Below are 24,821 nucleotides of genomic sequence, written 5' to 3'. Positions count from 1 at the left end.
TTTATTAATATTTTACACAGTTTTGCTCGTCTTTTTTTGCCCTTATGAAAATGATATCAGCTAATATGAATACAGTGTGTCATCTAGCCTGTTCAGTGTGGATGAGAAACATCTGGCAGTCAGGTTCTCACTGATATTTCCTGTGGCTATTGAAACAATATGGGGACTTCATTGCTGTGTGGTGCATTGTGTATTTAATGGATGAATTACTACATGAGATATACATGATAGACATTATATATGGGTCCTGAATGACTGTTCAGAAAAGGCTACATGAAATGCAGAGTTGACTCATGTGGTGATAATTATGGCTGTTGTCATCAACACGGGAAGTTTCAAAATACTGCTCACTGAATATTACATTCTCATACATGACTAATGATCTTGAATCATAAATCAGGCAGCAGTTAGCACTGATATTATCAGTATTATTAGTTGTAGTATTAGTAATATTTCCCTGAAATCATGCTAGGTGGGTAAATGCATACCATATTCAAATGCAATCCTCCTCATTGCTTTGCCATCTTTGATGTCTTCGTATCATGGTCACACATAAACCCTCTGAAGAATACCTTTTTTCTGTCTGTAGTTTCTGTGAAACTATTGGAGAATATGGTTAGGCGAGAACCGAAAGCTCATAATGAAACAGAAGAGAAGAGATGAAAGCCCCCTATGTGGAATTTCAAAAAAACAAACTCCCACTCAAATCATGTAAATGAAAGTTTTTCTGAGAACAGTGTCTTTGATGGACAGTTTCATGACTGATATTGTGCATGCCTCAGTCACAATTACAGCTTCCTGGTAATACCTTCACTTGACTTATCTGATTCAGAGAAGGTACACTGAAGACAATGACAGATTCAGATCTCAGATGTCTTCAAATAAACAGACAAAATGCAAAGCAGAATCATAGTAAGAGGCAATAATCTGTCAATCAATTTTTTAAAATCAAATTAATTACACAATGTGTCAATTAATTAATTGAATTAATTGCTTATTAATCACACATAAAATTTGGCTGAGAAATTACCCACAAAAGATAATTTAAAGCCATTATTGTGTTACATGAGAAAAGCATCACATAGACATTACAAATAGTAGCTTTAGAATGTTTTTTTTTCTTCTTTTTTCAAGTTCTTTTTTCTTTTCTTTTTTCATTTGTAATTTTGGGGTGAACTGTCCCTTTAATTAGTTATTTTAATTAATATGGATTTTTTTTCATATTTTTTTTATTAATATGTAAATATGAAATTTGAAATTATTTTTTTATATTTTTTTTTAATTAAGAAATTATACTAAATAAGAAACTAAAACTGCCAGTAGGTGGCGGTAAATGTCTTAGTGAATAATTAATTCATTAATTCATTCATTCCATATGTGTTACGGGGCGAACGAGACGTGAGACGTGTGGATCTATCTGCAGGCTTTTATTAGACAGAGACGTGGTCATAACAGGCGTGGGTCAAACAATGGCAAACAGGTATATTGAGGGCAAGACACAAGAGTAGTCCAGTAAACGGGCGTGGTCGATCTCTGGTGAACATATTCCTGAGGGCGAGGCAATCGGGGAATCCACAAGACGAGCTAGAATCCAGGTGCAAACACAGTCCGAAACAGCAAGGCAAAGGGTAACTCCAGAACAGGCTATAAACTTCAGGGCAGGCAGAGATCAGACAAAACGAGAAAACAAGCAAGGATCAAGACGGGTAAACAGACTAAGAACAAGGCTATACTAGATTCAGAAACTTGGAATGGCTCCGTAAAGTAGCTAGCACTAGATGAGAGATAAACGCTAAACAATACTCGGCGTTGAATGGTGGTGTGAGACTGATTTATATAGTGTGTGTAATTGGTAGCAGCTGTGTGTGATTGGTTTCGGATGAGCTTGTGATTAGTGCAATGGAGCATGGGAAATGTAGTCCAGGGTGATGTGTAACAGTTTGTGTGGTGCGAGAGTCAATGTAACGGAAGGGTGACCTCTGGTGGCGATCGAACGGAAGTCCATGGACAGGATTCGTGACAATATGTTCAAATGACTGATTGATTCAGGAATTAAGTAAATGGCTCTCTTCATGAATGAGCCGTTGAATTATTGGTTCACCCGATTCGTTCAAAACGCAGACTCATTCAGAAATTGTGTGTTGCTTGGAGACTTACAACAGTTCTGCTGTGTCTTTAATATGTAATATTTGCATTGACAAAACTGATGAAAAACAGAAAATATTGTGTCTAAAATATAACACAATATTAAGTTCCTATTTATTGAACTGTTGTATAAAATCAACATTTGGGACAATTTTTCGAGACAATATTCTCTTGAATTTTAGGGGCATATAACTGCATTCTATAGGCTACATCAGTGGTTCTCAAACTTTTTTGGTCGTGCCCCCCTTTAAACCTATAAAAAAATCTGGTGCCCCCCCTTTCCCGAATCCCCATCCCACCTCAGACTACCAAATAATTTCACTAAACATTATGAAAAATTTATGCTTTTTTAATTTAAAAAACCTACAGGGAAAAAAACACCTGCATCACTTGAAACATTGAAAAATAGCATAGAGAGAATAACTGTTATTATTATTATTATAATTATTCTCTCTGTTATTTATTTATTTATTGTGGGTTTCATGCTGTCCGCTAAGGCATAGGACACAAACAGGCTTTCCTCCTCACCAACGACATTAAACACCGTGTCTTCACCAGACGCGAGCGGCAAAATACAGTAGAACCCATTATAATCAGTGACGCTGTGTACACTGGATGCGGCGCGACATGTATAAACATGGTGTCCGGTATAGACATGGTGAGTGAAGTTGAGAGCAAGATATGCCTCGTCATATTTTCTGCATTTAGCTTTTGAATGGCCAGCACCTGCCTGGGTCTGTGCGACTTCATCTATGGCTTTTCTCTTCCCTTTCACAAACTGATCCATCTCCCATTCTAAGTTACGTCCTTTGGCTGTTTACTGTTTTATTTCTTTTCTCTTTCTGCTGATGGCCCGCATCCCCCCCCTGCAATACTTGTAGCAGCACCGCGCAGGCTGATTGGTGTTTGACATAAAAGTACCGCGATGATTAGTGCAATGGAGCATGGGAAATGTAGTCCAGGGTGATGTGTAACAGTTTGTGTGGTGCGAGAGTCAATGTAACGGAAGGGTGACCTCTGGTGGCGATCGAACGGAAGTCCATGGACAGGATTCGTGACAATATGTTCAAATGACTGATTGATTCAGGAATTAAGTAAATGGCTCTCTTCATGAATGAGCCGTTGAATTATTGGTTCACCCGATTCGTTCAAAACGCAGACTCATTCAGAAATTGTGTGTTGCTTGGAGACTTACAACAGTTCTGCTGTGTCTTTAATATGTAATATTTGCATTGACAAAACTGATGAAAAACAGAAAATATTGTGTCTAAAATATAACACAATATTAAGTTCCTATTTATTGAACTGTTGTATAAAATCAACATTTGGGACAATTTTTCGAGACAATATTCTCTTGAATTTTAGGGGCATATAACTGCATTCTATAGGCTACATCAGTGGTTCTCAAACTTTTTTGGTCGTGCCCCCCTTTAAACCTATAAAAAAATCTGGTGCCCCCCCTTTCCCGAATCCCCATCCCACCTCAGACTACCAAATAATTTCACTAAACATTATGAAAAATTTATGCTTTTTTAATTTAAAAAACCTACAGGGAAAAAAACACCTGCATCACTTGAAACATTGAAAAATAGCATAGAGAGAATAACTGTTATTATTATTATTATAATTATTCTCTCTGTTATTTATTTATTTATTGTGGGTTTCATGCTGTCCGCTAAGGCATAGGACACAAACAGGCTTTCCTCCTCACCAACGACATTAAACACCGTGTCTTCACCAGACGCGAGCGGCAAAATACAGTAGAACCCATTATAATCAGTGACGCTGTGTACACTGGATGCGGCGCGACATGTATAAACATGGTGTCCGGTATAGACATGGTGAGTGAAGTTGAGAGCAAGATATGCCTCGTCATATTTTCTGCATTTAGCTTTTGAATGGCCAGCACCTGCCTGGGTCTGTGCGACTTCATCTATGGCTTTTCTCTTCCCTTTCACAAACTGATCCATCTCCCATTCTAAGTTACGTCCTTTGGCTGTTTACTGTTTTATTTCTTTTCTCTTTCTGCTGATGGCCCGCATCCCCCCCCTGCAATACTTGTAGCAGCACCGCGCAGGCTGATTGGTGTTTGACATAAAAGTACCGCGAGAGATATAGAGAGCAGACTGCTCCATATGCTTTCAACGCACTCTCGCGATACTTTGATGTCAAACACCTGATCGATCACGGCTTCACGTCGAACACACCTTATGAAATATAAGATGACATACGTGGGACTGGGTGGGTGCAATAATTGAGTTAAAAATTTGAATGCATTATTTTTTCCATAACTAATTAATTAGAGTAACGCTTTAAATTGACAGCCCTAGTGTAAAGCTTTTATGTAATTTCCCTAGTAATAAAAAGCCAATCAAGATGTTTACATGACCTTATGGTTCTGTGAGGTCCTGGGGCTCCAGGCTCTTTGGAGGGGCCCCTCCTCACTTAATTATTAGATAACGTGAAATTGCATTTCAAATAGGCTAAATAAAGTTGTAGATTGCAAGATACGGTAGGCTATTTGTAATTTTTACAGAAGAATACTGTAAAAAAGCTACAGTACTACAATTTTTAATTGGTTAAATGTAAAGTACTTCACCATATACGGTTAGAAACTGTAAATGGTTTAACATGGCACTGTATGCAATTTTACATGGAAATGTATGATTTTTGCAACTAGAAACATTCCCAGAAGTCTCCATGTCACATCATATATGATTATACTTTATATAAACAATTTGTTTTCATTTTTGTTATTAGTACAACATTTCATTTACATTTTCTGTAATTTAAAGGAATATTCACCCTAACATTACAATTCTCTCATTGTTTACTTATTCTTCCAAACCTGTACGAATTTCTTTGTTCTGTTAAACACAAAAGAAGATATTTTGAAGAATGTTGGTAATCAAACAGTTTGTCAGTAGCCACTGACTTCCATAGTATTTTTTCTCATACTATGGAAGTCAGTGGCTACCGTCAACTGTTTCTTCAAAATATCTTCTTTTGTGCTAAACAGAAAAAAAGGACCTGGATCAAATTAAGGGGGAGTAAATGATGATATCAGATGCCATTAATACAGGTAACGAGTGGAGGACAGAGGAGCCTCTTAAAGAAGAAGTTACAGGTCTGTGAGAGCCAGAAATCTTGCTTGTTTGTAGGTGACCAAATACTTATTTTTCCGAGGAATTTACCAATTAATTCTTTAAAAATCCTACAATGTGATTTTCTGGATTTTTTTCTTCTCATTTTGTCTCTCATAGTTGAGGTATACCTATGATGAAAATTACAGGCGCCTCTCATCTTTTTAAGTGGGAGAACTTGCACAATTGGTGGCTGACTAAATACTTTTATGCCCCACTGTATATGGTTATAAGTTGTAAAATATACAGTCACCAGTATACCATCTTGTAATACCGGGGACATTGTCACCTTATTTTTTATGATGAATTTCACTTCATCAATTTGCAATAGTTTATACTTGTATTATATCCATAATCTGTCTTTACTTACATGTTTTTCAGCTTATTAAGCATAATCATTGCAAAATGTAAGCATCTACATGCACTCCATATGTGATGATGACCTTTCCCCAACAGTTTGAGACATTTGCTTGACCTTACAGGCTGTCAGGTTGTTTAGAATATCTGTTTAAGATCGTGTATGTGACCGTGCCCAGTGATTATGAAACTGTTCTTGTTCTGTGGAGAGTCCAGTGAAAACATTTCCTCAGACTCAAAGGGAAACTAATATTACCTAAATGGATGCTTTTGTTTCATGTTGTTTGCAGAGCTTGACATTTGATTACTAAAAGAATTTTCGCTCTGTATTATATGAACTTTTTCACCCAAATGTATTTAATATTCAAATCTACAAGAGTTCAAAACCGCAGGAGACCTTTTGTCAGTGGAACATCTTGAATCATATTTAATATAACTTATCTCATCCTATTTTCTAAAATGAGTGCCCAGAACTGCCTGAGTGTAGAGAGAAGAAATAGTTTTTTAATGTGTGTGGAAGGAGATAGCCGCATTACTCCGTGCCCGATTGCCTTTCATTGTGCAAGTGCATCGAAGCCCCTAAAAAGGCGACAATTACTATGTCTCGCTGACTTTAACTACGACACGAATGAGTGAAACTGATCGAACGTAACAAAGGGCTAGGGGATGCAGAACTGCTCTAGCCGACGGACTTCCTTCACACCGATCCTGTCTGACCCACAGTTTGGAAGGCCGAAGGGAGACGTCTCTTGCGTTTGTTCAGACACAAAGAATACGTAGAGAGCAGAAGAGAGGAACTTTTCTCTTTGTAGCGATGGGGTTTTTCCCTCTGTGCTGTACAATCGCACGCCCCCCCCATCCGCCCTCTCAGTTTGAAATGCAAAGTTAACATTTACCCATGCCCTCAAGCCTGGCACGCTCGCTCCTAATCTATTCTAATGTGTCAAAATGCCTTTCCTTGGAGTTACAGACAAATTTCACACTCAAGTTGTTTGTAAAAGTCGTTCTGAATCATGAGTTTTAGTGGAAAAGTACATTTCGTAAGTAAGAGACTCAGAGATGCTACAGTAGCTGGACACATAACAGCACAGTTAATTCAGATGAATTCTCTACCGATTTGTGAGTTTGTTCGCAATATCCATATAAGGTTGGGTTACAGCAGTTGGTCATATACACTGCTCTTAACATTTTTAATGTACAGCTTGTAGGTAATGTTAATGTCCAGTTGTTACCATAAACAGAGGTGTTACTGAGAGCCTTCACTTGAACAAAAGTGTTCCAGACCAGCCAGGCATTTGAATTTTACTTAAAGGGATAGTTCACCCAAAAATTAACATATGTTTATCATTTTGTCACCCTCAAGGTGCAGTCACACTTACAGTTGCTTGACAAAATTTCTAGGGTGAATTCCAGTCATTTCAATAGGAATCTGCGCAATTGGGAGTTTCGCGTGAGAGCGAAAAAGTTCCCCCATGCAGATTTTGCTCATGTTTATTAGTTTGAAAGTGACTTCTGTGTGAGCAGTGCTACCTTTTTGCCTGTGAGATGTTGCTAGTTTTGTTCCAAAACAAAAATAAAATTAATTGTTTTTTTTTTTGTTTGTACTAGAGCTGTCATGACATCAGATTTTCACATTTATCATGGCCAAAAGAATTCACAATAACAATATAATCACTATATGGTTGCTTTCAGTCAATTTCTTCGAACTTTTAAAATGTTTTTATCAAACTTGAAAGCTAGGAAGGCCAAGAGAGTGTTTGTACTTAAAGTATACTCTCAGTATATTCTGTACAAAAAATTACTTGATCTTGATTTGCAGTTGATTAGCCATTTACTATGTTGGAGTGCCGACCAGATATTACCATATGTGTAGCATTAACAGAAAATCAGTATTTTATTAATTTTTTTAAACGTCACAGTTATCATCAGTACCAGTATATTGTGATACCGTACTTTGAAAGTTTTCATTTTTATTGTATGGCAAAAAAGTGTGTATATTTCTTTTGCTGATTTTTCTACTTTAACACTGTTTTCACATATTATACAGCTGACAATGTTACAATCATGTCACTTTGCAGAACTTTAGAAGTTAATTTCAACACGAAATTGGAAGATTCTGATCACCCAGAAGCTGTGAGCAGATGTGCATATTTCATGGGTACATTCACAAAGTTGAATACTTCCGTAAAACAGAACTTTCCTGATTTGTTTGCACAAGGAAATCTATGATGTGCCATTCCATACCAATCTTCTCCTACCCATGATTTCACCCTCAAATAAAGGAGTGATTTTCTCTCGTCTAATCTAATGGGTGTAAAATTTACCATGACAATATAATTATTTTTAGGGTCCTATTTGCATTTCCAGCCCTCTCCTAAGTAAATGTTAGGGTTTAAGGTCTTTATAGATAAATTAATAATATCAAGTATTTAAAATAGCATGAAACATTTAAATTGAGTAATTTCACTTCCTGAAGGGCATGTTTAGGGTATTTTACATTTGCATGCAGACAGATAAATCGGCCCTAATCACTGAGACGGAAACTGTAGTTAAGAGCGTGAAATATTTCACGGGGTCTTTTTAGAGTCTGTCTGACTTTTGTGTCTCGAAGCCTGAGGTATTATTGTTAAGATAAAAAGGAAGCAAATTCACATCATCTATCATTTTTCCTCATTTTGATAGTCGCGGCTCAAGCACATTAAGTTGACTCAAATACAACTTGTCCTTCGTTTACACAATCGTATCCATGATGATTTTGTCCGTAAAACCAAGGACAGAACTCTGTAAGATTTTTCCCCCTGCTGTTAATTGTAAAGATGGAACGTGACTAAGAGCTTGAGTTACCACTCATCTGAATTTGCTCTGCTAGGTTAATAAACCTCTGTGATTGGTTACCTTGATTGGTCATCACACGCGCTGTGTCACCCAAACCTCTTCCTGACTTTTTCAAAAGCGTTGTGAGCCATAATAACAGGCCATATTTATGTCTTTAAAGAGCATGCCTCTGCTTCAGGCATGTAGGTTCAGTCTCCTCATCATGTGATAGAGACAATAATTGATTTCTCATTCTCTGGCTTAAGGCAGTAACCTAAAAAGAAAAGCATAGGTTAATGACAGCTAGTTTGTAGGTCATTAGAGAATTTAACACTGGTGATCTATTTGAAACAGACTATTAGACTTTGATTTTGTAATATGTAATTGAAACTGGCACAGTCACCTTGATGGAGTCATTTACATCTGCCCTCTACTTTAGCTGTATAGTACATTTACAGATGGTTATACAGTTATCAGCCAATGAATACTATTTCAGTTTTTTAATGTGTTTTTTTTTGTCAATACAGTGTTAAATCAGTTAAACATAAAAAAAAAAAAAATACAATTAATAAGAATTATGTATTTTTTCTTCTTAATTTCATTCAAAGTCATACTAAATAACACCAGATTTAATAATAATAATAATAATTACTTACCACTGTGTACCATGCTCTTTGACATGCTTTTTTTAGACAATTTGTATTTATATATACTATTAAAGTTGATTATATATAATATAAAAGTTGATTTTCAGAATAGAGGGAGGTATTTGAACAATTTGATCTTATTTTATGTAATTTATCATTATTTGTATATACATGCATACATACATAACTTTACTGACATTTCAAAATTCAGATTTTTTTTTTTGGTTACAAAATTGTAACCTGTAAAAAAATTTTCAGTGGACTTCATTAAGTGTTTCTCATTATGTGGCATTATGTGTTTTAATATTCTGCCAACACCACTGGCATTAGACTTGGTGACAGTTTCTTTTGTGTTCATTATTAAAAACATTTTTCTCAGTTTGAACTTTTTACTTATTACACTTTCTAGTACATTAAAGATATTATATTTTACATGTTTTTTCAACTTTTGCTTTATGAAAACTGTTTTCTACTCATCTGCAAAATGGATAAGTAACATGCATATTTTCAGATTGTGTCAGAATTATATATAGAATATTAAATCGTGATTATAAGCCCTGTAGAATTAACTATACTATACTAATGTACTACTTTAATACAAAAACACATTTAAATGAAAACAAATCTATAGGATTTGCGTACATTGCAGTTTGACTTTTTGCCTTCTAAAAGTATGTGACCGTATCTGTCACCACATTTGTTTAACAAGTTGGTTTTAACCATAGATTCTTGGTTTAAAAAAAGTCTTTCTGACCCACTTCAGCAAGCCACCTTAACCATGAATCCCGTCTAAATTGCATGATGCAACGGTGTCTTTCCTCGCTCAACCAAACACTTTTAAGTTTGAATTCATGGAGAGATGGGCATCACCACAAGATTAAAACATTTTTATAGGCACATTCACTTCACAGACGTGTTTAAAACGTGCAGTTCTGCTCGAGGCAATGATGTGCTATCATGAAGTGTTTATTGAATGTTTCATCATGAAATTAGAGTCTCTTTGGTCTTCATTTAGCTGGTTACAGAACAGCCTTCTATAGATGAATAAAAGCAGCCAAATATTATAGAATGGAAGTATCTCTTTGGTCTTTTAATGCAATCAGACAAAGCACCAAACGCTCTACAGCTAGGATTTATTTTGATCTTTGATGGTTGTCACGGGGTTTGTGCTTGTTTGAATTTTTACTAATCTTTTTACATCTACAGAAATCGAGCCTGTCCTCAGGCTCTGTGACACAGCTATTGTCGGACACTGAATAGATTTCTCTGCATAGAGCTACAAAGCCAAAGCACCCAGGAAACCAAAGAAACAAATCTTTCTGATTTAGCCTCCATCCCATGTGGCCCACTAGCATCAGCACAATTGCTAGCGGGCCAGTCCCAATTGGGAAGTCGTGGCCTAATGGTTAGAGAGTCAGACTCATAACCCAAAGGTTGTGGGTTCGAGTCTCGTACCGGCAGGGATTGTAGGTGGGGGGAGTGAATGTACAGGTGCTCTCTCCCACCTTCAATACCACGACTGAGGTGCCCTTGAGCAAGACACCGAACCCCCAACTGCTCCCCGGGCGCCGCAGCATAAATGGCTGCCCACTGCTCCGGGTGTGTGTTCACGGTGTGTGTGTTCATTGCTGTGTGTGTGCACTTTGGATGGGTAAATGCAGAGCACTAATTCCGAGTATGGGTCACCATACTTGGCCACATGTCACGTCACTTTAATTGTCTTTACCCTCGTCCGGCTGCTCATCACTTCTCTCTCTCCACCAAAACAATTTATGCCCTCCTCTTGACTCTAAATCTCAAAGCTTTATTAGCCATAGTTTATGAGTGGATGTGGTCTAGGCATGACCAACTGATGGTTGTTGCACTTGTCCTTTGGATCGATCTGCAGTAGACAGGCTGCATAATTACTGTACTTGCGCTGTGAGATGCGGGATGATTAAATCGTGGTGTTCTGAAGGTTCTATGCCCCCTGATGTTCATTAGGTCAAACTCTTATTGTAACATGTCCATCCCATCATTAATGACCATTAGCCAGTTGTCAGGCTGTGATGGATAGTGGTTTAATGGTGTGGGCTGTTGTATAACTTGATGTCAATCAAGGTTTGGCAAAATTCACGACTTAGTAATTGAAAGTGAATTAGTCGTGCCCCACAGGAAACTGAATTAGAATTGATTTGAAATGACAGAACTTACTGTACTGAAAATTGAAGATTTAATTACATTTATTGCTATTATGTGAAATTAAGTGATTTTTCAGCCTGGTCAATAAAGCCTATAAAATCTTTGAACTTTAAAATATATTTATTCATTTTTGAGTAAAAGTTTGAAAGTGAAAGTTTGATTGAAGGATTTTATAAAGCTTGTTCTACATCTTTGGACACTGTTGCTCCGCTTAAGCATAAAAGGGTAAAGGGTGTTGGCCAGCCATGGTTAAATGAAACCACCCGCACTCTTAGACAAGAGTGTCGGAAAGCAGAGCGAAAGTGGAAAAAAGATAAGCTACATGTTTCCTTTGATATCTTAAAGTTAAGTCTCTCTAATTAACAAATAGCAGTAAAACATGCAAAATCTAGTTATTTCTCTCAGTTAATTGCTGATAATGTGAATAGACCAAAAGCATTGTTTGATATGATTGATTCTCTTTTAAACCCAACTATGAATCTATTATCTGAGGGCTCCTCGGAGCTTTGTGAGGACTTTTTAAACTATTTTACTAAAAAAATGTATGCTATCAGATCCTCCATTGCTCCTTCTGATTCAATTCATTTGCAGTTGCCTTGTACCACAAGTTGTTTGTCTTCCTTTCAACCTGTTTTATCACATCAGCTAGATGATATTGTCTCTACTATGAAGTGTTCTGATTCTAAGTTAGATATTATTCCTGCACGTCTTTTTAAGGATGTTTTTTCCGAATATTAGTCCTATTGTAACAGCTGTAGTGAACAGCTCTTTAGCCAAAGGTGTTGTTCCAGCCAGTTTTAAACATGCAGTTGTGAAACCTCTGCTGAAAAAACCTCAGCTTGACCCAGCAATGCTCTGTAACTATCGGCCATTTTCTAAGTTGCCCTTTATCAGCAAGCTTTTGGAGAAAGTAGTGTTTTTACAACTTCAGTCTTTTTTGGATTTGTTTAGTGTTTTAGATAAGTTTCAATCTGGTTTTAGATCATTACACAGTACTGAGTCAGCTCTATTGAGAGTTACAAATGACATGCTGCTTTCTCTGGATTCAGGTGCTTGTGTTGTGTTAGTATTGTTGGACTTGAGCGCTGCATTTGACACCATTGACCATAGCATTCTTCTTGATTGACTTGAATGTGTGGTAGGTATTCGAGGCACTGCATTAAAGTGGTTTGCCTCGTATCTCGAGAACAGGACTTTTTCTGTAAATTTAGGAAATGTTTTCACTTCCACTGCACCTGTCTTGTGTGGAGTGCCCCAGGGATCCATTTTGGGACCTTTACTGTTTTCCCTTTATATGCTTCCCTTGGCCCACATTTTTCAAAAATACAGTATTTCATATCATTGTTACGTGGATGATTCTCAGTTTTATCTACCAGTAAGGCTTGATCCTGCTATTTCATTTGATGTATTATTGAAATGTTTATGTGATATTAAAAAATGGATGTCTAATAATTTCCTGCAGTTAAATGAGGACAAAACCGAGGTTTTATAATAGGTTGCCCTGCACACTCGTCTCCTACTTTGGAAGTTCAGCTAGGTCCACTTTCAACTAATGTACGCAAACAAATCAAAAACCTTGGAATGATTTTTGACTCCTCTCTAATTTTTGATAAACAAATTAGTGCTGTTATTAGAGCAAGTTTTTTCCATTTGAGATCTATTGCAAAGTTGAAGCATTTTCTTTCAAGGAAGGATATGGAAGTTGTGATTCATGCACTTGTTACATCTCGATTGGATTATTGTAACTCTCTTTATTCTGGTCTTCCTCAATCTTCAGTGTCACGATTGCAAGCTGTTCAAAATGCTGCGACAAGACTTTTGACTGGGTCAAAAAAGAGGGATCACATTTCTCCTGTCTTAGCATCCTTTCATTGGCTTCCCGTTAAATTCAGGGTTGATTTTAAAATTCTTCTGTTTGTTTATAAGGCATTGTCTGGTTGTGCACCAAGTTATATTCCTGAACTTCTTGTGCCATATTGTCCTGCTAGGGCACTTAGATCTTCGAGTCACTTGCTACTAGCTGTACCACGGTGTCGGTACAAATCAAAGGGTGATCGGGCTTTTTCTGTGGTTGGCCCCAAGTTTTGGAATGGTCTCCCCTATCATGTGAGATCTGCTCCTTCTTCTCTTATTTTTACTCTTTAGCCTTTGTATGCATGTAGTTGTTGTTTTTATTAGTAGATTTGTTTGATCATTGTACAGCACTTTGGATCAATTTACATTGTGTTTAAATGTGCTTTATAAATAAATGTTGTTGTTGTTGTATTTATTTATCTTTCAGAAGTTTGTCAATTCAGCATTCAAAGTTTGTGTTGATAAACTTCAAATTTTCTGTTATATATAATATTTCAAGAAAGATAAACCTTTTGTTGATAAGCAAAACAATTAATTGCATGTGAATTTATGCTAATGTGGTTGAATTTCAATTCTTTTTATTTCTGCTTCTTCAAATTTAAAAATCAGTGGATTGTGTGTGTCCATCATGCAGCAACATTAAACATTTTCCTTTCGTCCAGTGGACAAAGAAACTTAAATTGAATCTCTAATTTAATTTCTTACAGAATTCTGCCAGCCCAGCTGCGACAGGCTCCAGCACCCCTGTTACAGGCTATCGGCGCATGATCATCCCACCTCAACCCCCTCTAACCGCCACTAAGAAATCCACCCCAAAACCACAGGCCCCTCCGACCGTCCCTCCTCCGGCTTCATCATCTCCACGGCCCCAATACCAGCCTGCTCCCCAGCCTGTCCCAGCATCCTACACCACCGCCTCTACTCCTAGCCAGCCCACCTTCAATGTTCATGTCAGGGCCGCCCAGCCTGGGCCTCAGCAGCAGCCGGTCCGTGGTCCAGCCCAGGTTCAGTACATGCCGGCTCAACCCAGAGGCCCTGATTTTGCATATGGGCCTCCGCAGCCAGGATTCTGCCCTGCTCCGTCTGGAGGCTACCAGGACCAGCACTATGGTGGAGCTCCTGCTTATGGAGGTCAGAATACATGGAGAGCTGAGCCAAGTCACCATGCTGCTCCTCCACCCAGCCAAGGGTACCAGCCCGCTCCCCCGACAAAAACCTACATCACTGACCCTCCTGCCAGCCTGACACCTTTCGGCGGTGGGCCTTCTGCTCCTCATAAGGTAAGGGCCACATCTACAGTATGTTCAAACAAAACAGTAGAACAAACAAAAACAGATGAAGCAACAAATCTGAAAAGCTTACTGAGAAAAGCATTCAGGCCTATAATCAATTCTCCCATTTTATTGAATTTATTAAATTATATTCTCTGCAATACTTTTTTAAAGCACAGAAACACAAATTGAATTATTTTAATATGGCATGCAATCTTTGTGTCACCAAATGAAAACAAATGTCCTTTAAAGGACAAAATTGTCTTACTATCGGCTGCTACCTGTGAATAACTCTAATAACTATCATATTTTCTGGATGAAAACACAGAGATCATTATTCAGGTAGTGAATCTGTAGGCCATAAGGAACAAAAAACAAAGAGCATTTAAAGAATTAAAGTAAAAAAGGTAAAAAAAAAAGCAATATTCAACCTTGTAAAACAGAAAAACACTTTTAAAATACTTTTAACAAGAGTGCTTATTACGGAAATAGTATACTTTAAAAGAATATACTTTAGTGCTAACTGAATGTTATGTTTTCACACTTAACTGCAATTAAATGAAAATATTTTGTAGTTCAAGTTTATATTAAATGCAATTAGATGAACTTCACTAGGACTGAAAGTACTTCTTTATATGTAATTTCTATGTATGTAATTACTTATATTATCTATATGCTTAAATATGATTAAAGTGTACCATAGAATGTACTAACAAACATTTATGCTAAACTAAAATATACTTAAATATCATAATTTCTATTTAAACTTATATATATATAAATATTTATGTAATTACACTTTTTAATGTTGAAGTTGCAATTTAGTACATTTAAAATATATTAACTTTAAATGTAACATCCAATGACGCATAATAGTTAAGCTCAAGTCAATCAATAATCAAGTAGACTACTTTGCATGTGTAGTATCCAACACAATAAATAAATCTAATTCTTTAAAGTATGACAGAAGATTATTAAAAACATAATGATTTTGAATTTACTTTAAAAACTTAATTGGACATTATTTAAAAGTGCACTTTTTAAAAGCGTGCTTAAGTATGTTAAAAAAACGTAGTCATGAACATGTACTCTTTATAAATACACTTAAATCGCCTTTTTTTCATTAACATTATATTATCTGCAAGTAACATTTTTGTTGAAGTTGAAGTACACTACACAAGTGCACATTCAATACAATTCACCGCACTTCTTTTTCGCAGGGGCATCCATTACATTGGCCTGTATGGGATGGTAGAGTTTGCCAAAAACTGTAAGAGTGATTTAGGAATGATGTGGGATTTTATGGTCAGATGAAACCAAAACAGTGCATTTTAGATGTAATGTTTAGATTTGATGTGATACAAGTTGAGTGCTTGTCTCACATTTGTCAAACATACTTTGAATTTTTTTATTTAAATAATACCAAATAAGGCTTTTAAATTAAAATAATACAATTTACATGCTTTCAAATAAATAAATAAATAATTAAATAATTTGGATTTAAATTTAAATTTAAATTTGAATTGGATTTAAAACATTGAATATCTTTGAAAGACATAAAGGTTCTGGAAACCTACTGCTAATTTTTATCCAAGAGCAGACACACAGCTGTTCTTATTCTGTGCACAATGAAAAATTCATGAAAATACTTTGAAAGTGTGTGTCTATGTTTGTGTTGTTTGTGTGTGTGTGTGTATGAATATATGTATGAATAATACATTTGTGGTAATTAATTATCTGTGTTCGTGTGCTATGATTGTGTGTTTAAGCTTGTTGCTTGTGTATTTTATGATTTATTGATTGTGCATGAGAGACAGAGAACATTTTTAAAGGCTGGTTACCACACAAAACATGCTCCTATTTAAAATTAAACCCTGAATCTTTACACAGTCATAACAGCTCATTTAAAGAAACAGCTTGTGTTAACGTCACAGAAACATACTAAGATAATGAAACTCAACTTTTTCTTTTAAATGAATGTGTGTGTGTGTATAGTATGTGTGTTAAAGATTGTGAGTGTAAGTGACTCATAAGTGTGTATATTACTTAGTGTTTGTGATTTAATTGCTTCAGATGACAATACAACAGGGAGTTTCTTTGCATCCTTCATCGAAATCTTCTGAAAAAACAAACAAAAAAACTGTTATTTTAACCTTTATGAATTGTTAATGCCACTTCTCTGTAGGGCTTTACACTTTCTGAATCTATTCGTCTGAATAGAGACTGAATGTTTATCTTATCTTACCTCACTCATTCACTCATCTCTCTCCCTTTCTTTATTTCTCTCTCACTTTCACTCTCTCTACTCTTATGTCTTCATATTTAACATCTAGTTCTAACTTGTTATTTATTGATAGAGGAAAGAGGATGCAAATATTTATTTAATGTATTTTTGTAAATTTAACTGAAGGCTCTACAGTCTTAGTTCAATACCTTAAAGTATAGAAATAATAAAGGGTTAGCTCATGTGATTATTCATGTTTGGTGATGCCCATTAGGTCCATCAGGGGTATTCATAATGGGGGCCACAAACGAGCAGAAAATTTGAGAGAAGGGGTGTATATTACAAAATATATAATTAAAATATTTATTATATCAAAAATATTTTTAAAACATTTTATATATATATATATATATATATATATATATATATGACCTATGACCTTTGACAATAAACTATCTTTGCTACTAAAAGCAACATTATTTTTTAGCATCAAGGTGGTAATGTCACTGTTTTTGAAGTAATTAAATTTAGAGCTTCACAATTAGCAGAGAGATGCTGCATAAACACAGGTAATTCTTGATTTTTACTACTTGAATTTACTTTAGATCTAACCAGCCATGAATAAAATAATGAAAAGTAACTGTTATTTTTATCCATCCAGTCAATTTTATACACTGCAAACATAAATTATAACATTAACTTGTCTGTTCCGCCAAGTTTTATAGTATAAGCAGACTATACGTGTCTAGATATGTGTTCATGAAATACACTTTTACCTTTCTCACTGGGGTTCTAAGGTAATATAATAATAATTATACAATATAAATGAATAAATAAGCTTTCCATTGATGTATGGTTTGTTAGGATTGGACAATATTTGACTGAGATACAACTATTTAAAAATCTGGAATCTAAGGGTGCAAAAAAATCAAAAGATTGAGAAAATCGCCTTTAAAGTTGTCCAAATTAAGTCTTTAGCAATGCATATTACTAATCAATAATTAAGTTTTTATATATTTACAGTAGGAAGTTTACAAAATATCTTCATGGAACATGATCTTTACTTAATATCCTAATGACTTTGGCATAAAAGATAAATCTATCATTTTGACCCATATAATGTATTTTTGGCTATTGCTACAAGTTCAAGTTCAAGTCTGCTTTATTTTTTTACAAATATCCCCGTGCAACTTAACACTGGTTTTGTGGTCCAGGGTCACATTTATTTTTGATTTAGCACAATGACAATATAAAAGCCAGTTGTTAGGAAACAACGTGCTGATCTGTGATCATCACACTTTTTTTTTTTTTTTACTGATATCTCTCATACAGTGTAAATGAGTCTTCATAAATATAGCTGTCTTTTTGTTGTAGGAAGGGTGCCCCTTGCAAGGGGATCACCACATAGTATTTAACACATATTTTCATTTAGGTTCTTAGGTTTAAAATCGAGCTCCATGCTTTAAAACTGTGCATATCTTACCAGTTGGCTTTCTGAAATTCAACCAGGCAAGAGAACATCGGTCAAAACTAGAGAACAAACAAGGTGTTGACACTGAATGCCACATGGCAGTTTCCGTCTTATCGCTGGTCTTCCCCCTCGGCAGAACTTCTAGGTCACTACCTTAGAGTCCTCTGCAGAAAGACAGCTTGAGGTGCCTGCGAATCAGTTTCTCTTTTTAAAATTCCCAAGAATATCTGGTAATGTCTTTCACAATCAGCCCAAGGATGTAAAACATCCAGTCCAATTATAGTGATGCAATACGCTGTTATTAATATATAAGAGTGATGGGATGATAAGTGGCAGGCGCTTGAGATGTGTCTTTTGCCTTGTGTCGTTGTAGGCCCTTCCTGCTCCACACAGATTCTAGTGGCCTTTTAACCAGCAATCATTTCTGTGTCATTGGTTTATTTATTGTGAAGCAGAAAATATGCAGTGCTTTACAAAAGAAATGCCACACTCAATAAAGTAATGCCATTCAAAAATTCAAAAGGACAAATATTATTATGGAAAAAGGACTCTTTTTTTGAGTTGCCTCAGCGAACCATTAAACTGACTCATTTTCTACTGGCTGCACCATGGAGATGGCTATTGCGGTCTCCGCATAAACACTCTCCATAGCCACAATCTGGGGAAAAGAACACACCCTTGAGCCCACACTAATTCAAGGATTTTATGCACTAGTACAAACAACTGCAGCCCCAGCCTTTGGGAATAGCTCATCAAGGACTGTGTTTAACTAAACACAAAATAAATACCACATTGTAGGGAGCAGCCTCATGAATTAAGAAAACAAATTAACATTATTCGAAACACAAGTACATTATACTGTGAGATGGCAGATCTAGTCCCAAAATAGTGCATCAAAAAACAAAAAGTTGATGTTTTACGGGTCTCAGAATTTCTCTTTGATCCCCCCGCCCTATATTCTTATTGCATTCATTTTCGGTATGTTCTGAACCTTAATACAGATATGTTGGTTCAGTACTTAATTCGGTAGCACTTTATTTTAAGGTGTCCTTGTTACACATGTTACATGTACTTACTATTATAATAATTTATTATGCATAATTACATGCAAGTAACCATAAGCCAAACCCAAATCCTAACCATAACCATATAGTAGTAAGTACATGTAGTTAATTAAAGGGGTCATATGATGCGATTTCAAATTTTCCTTTTTTCTTTGAAGTGTTACAAGCTCTTGCTGCATAAAGAAGATCTGTAAAGTTGCAAAGACTAAAGTCTCAAATCCAAAGAGATATTCTTTATAAAAGTTAAGAGTCAACCACGCCTACCTAAAATGCCATGTCGTGAAGATGCTGTGCGTTTCGTTGTGAAAGCGAAACTACTTTGTTTGGCCTTTCAAAAGAGGACGATATCCACTTCGTCATGCCTAGAGCTGATCCATGCTGGTCGCTGAGGGAATACATAAACTTCGCGCTGTGCATTGCCGGATCGGCTTTCACCGTGGATGAAGCGGAGTTCAGCCCGGGGTCACCACATGTGGTTGCTGCAAGCCTGCCGGCCGCTCCTTTGTAGAATCCGCGCCGTTCTCAAGCCCACCTGCCACCGCTCACTCAAGACCACCGGCCTCCGCTCACTCTAGCACTCTAGCCGCCTTTCTCCGCTAACTCAAGCCCGCCGTGTGTTTCGTTGTGAAAGCAAAACTACTTTGTTTGGTCTTCCAAAAGAGGACACGACTAGAAATCAGTGGTTAAGTTGGATTTACAACACTGTTCCAGAACATTTCAACCCAAATATTAATTTGTGTGCAGCACATTTTATGGAGGACTGTCTCCTGATCCTGGAAGAGTAGACTACAATGCTGGCTGTTCTGAATCACAGTCTGTAAGTAAGTTTTCATTTAAATGATTTGCCACTGATGATTCAAACGTGAGTTTGAGCAGTGTAGAGTAGCGCTTGTTTGTCATTTCTCCGATCACAAATGCAGACATGGTTTTATGTTTTATGGTTTTACGCGGCGCGATGCAACACAACATGTAAAAAGAAAGTATAAGTCATTATAATCCATAATCATGTCCCCACTGGATGCAACAAATGCCTAGTTTATAATGGGTTTTAATGTTTCTGTCTCGTTTCTCCGGGCGGACAGGGCATCACAGTATGGTAAGGGGCGTAACATTTCTGTCACACGCTTGAGGTATTCGGCCAATCACAACGCACTGGATAGCTGGCCAATCACAGCACACCTCGCTTTTCAGACCGATGAGCTTTGTAAAAATCAACGCGTTTCAGAAAGGCGGGGCATAGAGGAGAAACAATAATGTACAGTATGTGGAAAATAATGTGTTTTTTTAACTTTAAACTGCATAAACACATTTCATTACACCAAATACACAATAAGGTTCTTTTTAGCAACATCATATGACCCCTTTAATATTACGCAGTACTTATATGTATAATTACACTGTAACAAGGACAACTTAAAATAAAGTGTAACCCTTAATTCATATAAGAATGCTGGTTCCTGAACTTTGAGATAAAATTGAGCATGCTTTAAATGTCAAGATCTTGTATGATGAGGAATTATCCCATGGATCTTAGTAAAAGGTTACTATATTTTCATACGTTTGAAAATTAGCCCATACATTACTTACCCTCAAGTCATCCTAGGTGTATGTGACTTTCTTCTTTCAGATTAATCCAGTCGGAGTTATATAAAAAAAATGTATTTGATCTTTCAAGCTGTTTCATGGCACTCAGCGGGTGTTGCATGCTTCAGTCCAAAACAAGTTAAATAAAAAGTGCCCATCCATAAAAAAAAGTGTCTCACACTGCTCCGGGAGGTGGACAAAGGCCTTCTGAAGCGAAAGTGATTAAACATTAAAGTGATTTGAAAAAACTTTTTTTTCTTACAAAAACGCATCGATTCGCTACAGAAGGCCTTTGTTCACCCACCAGAGCCGTGTGAGACACTTTGTTTTTATGGATGGGCGCTTTTTATTTAACTTGTTTTGGACTGAAGCATGCAACACCCGCTGAGTGCCATGAAACAGCTTGAAAGATCAAAGGCAATTTTTTATATAACTCCAACTGGATTCGTCTGAAAGAAGAAAGTCATATACACCTAGGATGACTTGAGGGTAAGTAATTATAAGGTTCTTTTTAGCAACATCATATGACCCCTTTAATATTACGCAGTACTTATATGTATAATTACACTGTAACAAGGACAACTTAAAATAAAGTGTAACCCTTAATTCATATAAGAATGCTGGTTCCTGAACTTTGAGATAAAATTGAGCATGCTTTAAATGTCAAGATCTTGTATGATGAGGAATTATCCCATGGATCTTAGTAAAAGGTTACTATATTTTCATACGTTTGAAAATTAGCCCATACATTACTTACCCTCAAGTCATCCTAGGTGTATGTGACTTTCTTCTTTCAGATTAATCCAGTCGGAGTTATATAAAAAAAATGTATTTGATCTTTCAAGCTGTTTCATGGCACTCAGCGGGTGTTGCATGCTTCAGTCCAAAACAAGTTAAATAAAAAGTGCCCATCCATAAAAAAAAGTGTCTCACACTGCTCCGGGAGGTGGACAAAGGCCTTCTGAAGCGAAAGTGATTAAACATTAAAGTGATTTGAAAAAACTTTTTTTTCTTACAAAAACGCATCGATTCGCTACAGAAGGCCTTTGTTCACCCACCAGAGCCGTGTGAGACACTTTGTTTTTATGGATGGGCGCTTTTTATTTAACTTGTTTTGGACTGAAGCATGCAACACCCGCTGAGTGCCATGAAACAGCTTGAAAGATCAAAGGCAATTTTTTATATAACTCCAACTGGATTCGTCTGAAAGAAGAAAGTCATATACACCTAGGATGACTTGAGGGTAAGTAATTTATGGGCTAATTTTCATTTTTGGGTGAACTAACCCTTTAATGCTGTACCACAATGACCACTCTAATGGAGCCCATCAACATGTTTCTGCAAGACGTCCTTCACCATAAAAGAAAAAAAATTGTGAAACCACATGTGTTACACCTGCCTCACCAGCCAGCTGCAGATAAACTTTATTGGCTTTATTTGATGTTTTTGTGCCATACCGGCACAGCGGGGTCTTGATGAAGAACCCATTTAAATTAAGCCTTATTAATCTAAGTATAAAGCAGCTCTGCTTTGGATTGAGAGATGTTTGAATGAAGAAAATGTGGACTATGTGATGCCATTTTCACCCCTTATTCAATAAAAAAAATGGAATTGACCCTCTAATACTAGTGTTCTTTATTCTTTTTCTATTCTATCTACTTGTCTTCTTTTTATTTATTATAAAAAATGACCCTCTAACACTAGTGTTCTCTATTCTTTTTCTATTCTTTCGATTTAAAAAAATAAATAAAATTGACCCTCTAAATTTCTAATTTTCTTATTTTCTAGAATAAAGAACGTTATTCTAGAAAAAGAATACTTGTTTTCTTTTTATTTATTATAAAAAAAAACTTGCTACGTGTGCTGCGTTACTCGTCACAGCACTTACATATTATTGCTCTTTTGTTGGTTTGATTGCTTCTATTGTCCTCATTTGTATAAGTCGCTTTGGATAAAAGCGTCTGCTAAATGTCTAAATGTAAATGTTGTTGTAATTATGATTTCTTTAAATTTCATAATCTAAGGTCTCCTATTACCAGACTCCTCCTCATGTCAAACAAGCGCAGTCATCAAACATCCAGCCGAACGTGAACAATAAAGAGCTTTAAAACAATTATTTGCCCGTTGAAAGCAATGCACAGTTCGAAAACACAACAGTGCGGTGACCTCACTCACAGCACAATGCATTTGATCCTGATGTTTTCCAACTCAGCTGATTCCTTCATTCTAATGAGAAGCTTTTCCTGCCCTTTTAGTCGTAATCTGTTTATTTTTCCTTTCCGTCAGTATTGCCACACTTTGATCTTGAATCTCTGAATGGAACGGCGGAATAGTATAAAAGCCAGATTAAAGTAAAAGCCAAAGCTGTCAACTTTGTCTTTACCGATGTCAATCTGTCCAGATGTCATGTCAGGACATTTCAATAACCCTCCATCCACACAATGTAAAACCGACTTCGCAAACTAATCTGATGCATAAATAATCTAAAATATCAAGCAAATAATAGATGGTTTAAGAGCAACAAGCAATGGCCATTTCCTGGCCACGGTTCATCGAGAGGTCTGCATTTATATATTTGCTTCCATTCGCTCTGAAGGGGATCTTTTGCTTTGTGTCCCTTGTCGCAGCGATCATTAGATGTAATTGAGAGCTGTCACAGAGGGTCAACGTCATTATGAGTCTGTAATCACTTCCTGTCCAGTTGTCCTCGTCGCTTTGTGCTGATTGGCTGAGCTCCTCAGGATCTCGTCTCTGATTGGCTTGTGTCTTTGATATTAGAAGTAAGGTGCAAAAGTGAAGGCTTTTCACATCAACACAGCTCAAGGACACTTAATTAAGCAAATCTGCCAGTGAACGTTTGATCTCGTTTTTTCGAATGGAGGGGGAATATCATGGCTGCTGGTTCATTTAGCGATTTCTTCAACTCTCTCCATCTTTTCTGATCTTCCTCTTCTCCTCTTTCTCTCGCCGTGTCTCTCTCTCTAAATTGGGGAAAGGCTAAGCTGGATGATAGCTTGTGTTATTGCTGAGCTTGAGTGACAATTGACAGGGGGAGGATTATTTTCAACTGCTCAACCCCTACAGGCGGCTAAAGCCCCCTAGAAGGTCAATGATGGTTTCAGCTGTCAAATATGCAGCTTTCGTATGTTTGACGTTGTGCTCCCCCACCCATCTCTCTCTTGTTCTCTGCTTTTGGTGGAGGCCGTTTTCTTCTCTGACTCACATATCAACATTTGCATGGGACCTCGTCAACACCTGATCAAAATAACTTCTTCTAGGACATCATTAAGGGGCTCGCTGACCACACAAACTCTTTATTCATTCCCCTTTTGGCATTATTCCTGTTTTGGCTTGGCCCATTACCAACATTTAGGGCCTTTTTTGTTTTTATACATGGAATATCACTGTAACAAAGGTCGTAGTTCGGGAAGAAGGAGGCGGGAACCGGCGAACATTGAAACAAAACTTTAATCAAATAAACAAACACAAAATGAAATTAAAGCGGCAGCCCCTCGCGGACGACTGCCGCACACAAAACACAAAATAAACTCCAGGCCTGGTCCTCTCGTGTCTTTCACTGTCGTCACTCCTCCTTTGTATCCTTCCGGAGCTCCTCCATGAGACTCGAGACCGGTGAGTGGTGCAGGTGTCGCTCGTTATCAATTACTCCACTGGCCTCGCTCCGTTCCCACGGCTCTCGGCCCCGCCCCTCTCGTCACAATCACTTTTAACATTAAACATGATTAATATTCGAAATTAATAAAAATTTAAATTAATCTTAACTGCTGAAAACTAACACTTTTATTCATCAAGGATGCATTAAAATAATCAAAAGTGATGCAAAAACTTTCAAACTTTCTACTCATCAAAAATTCATGGTTTCAACAAAAATATTAAGCAGCACAACTGCTTTTAACACAATAACAAGATTATTTTTTTTGTTTTGTTTTGTTTTGTTTTGTTGTGAGCAGCTAATCAACATAGAATGATTTCTGATGGATCGTGTTACACTGAAGATTGGATGTCTCCCGATAAATCAGTTTTGCCATTACAGAAATAATTTACA

At 36.7% G+C, this 24,821-nt stretch overlaps 1 protein-coding gene across 1 annotated transcript in view; it reads left to right on the top strand.

The window, feature by feature from the left end:
• The window catches only part of LOC107552245 (lipoma-preferred partner homolog), a 206,543-nt gene that overhangs the window by 93,549 nt on the left and 88,173 nt on the right, over positions 1–24,821 (top strand). The window contains exon 6 of the mRNA XM_016234101.1: positions 13,849–14,421. Coding sequence (XP_016089587.1) covers positions 13,849–14,421 — 573 coding nt within the window. The remainder of the gene's footprint in view (positions 1–13,848; positions 14,422–24,821) is intronic.

This window comes from Sinocyclocheilus grahami, unplaced genomic scaffold, assembly GCF_001515645.1.
Source record: "Sinocyclocheilus grahami isolate Dianchi unplaced genomic scaffold, SAMN03320097.WGS_v1.1 scaffold444.1, whole genome shotgun sequence".
NCBI lineage: Eukaryota > Metazoa > Chordata > Actinopteri > Cypriniformes > Cyprinidae > Sinocyclocheilus > Sinocyclocheilus grahami.
The sequence above is the reverse complement of the archived record's forward strand: the minus strand, read 5'-3'. Positions and strand labels throughout refer to the sequence as shown.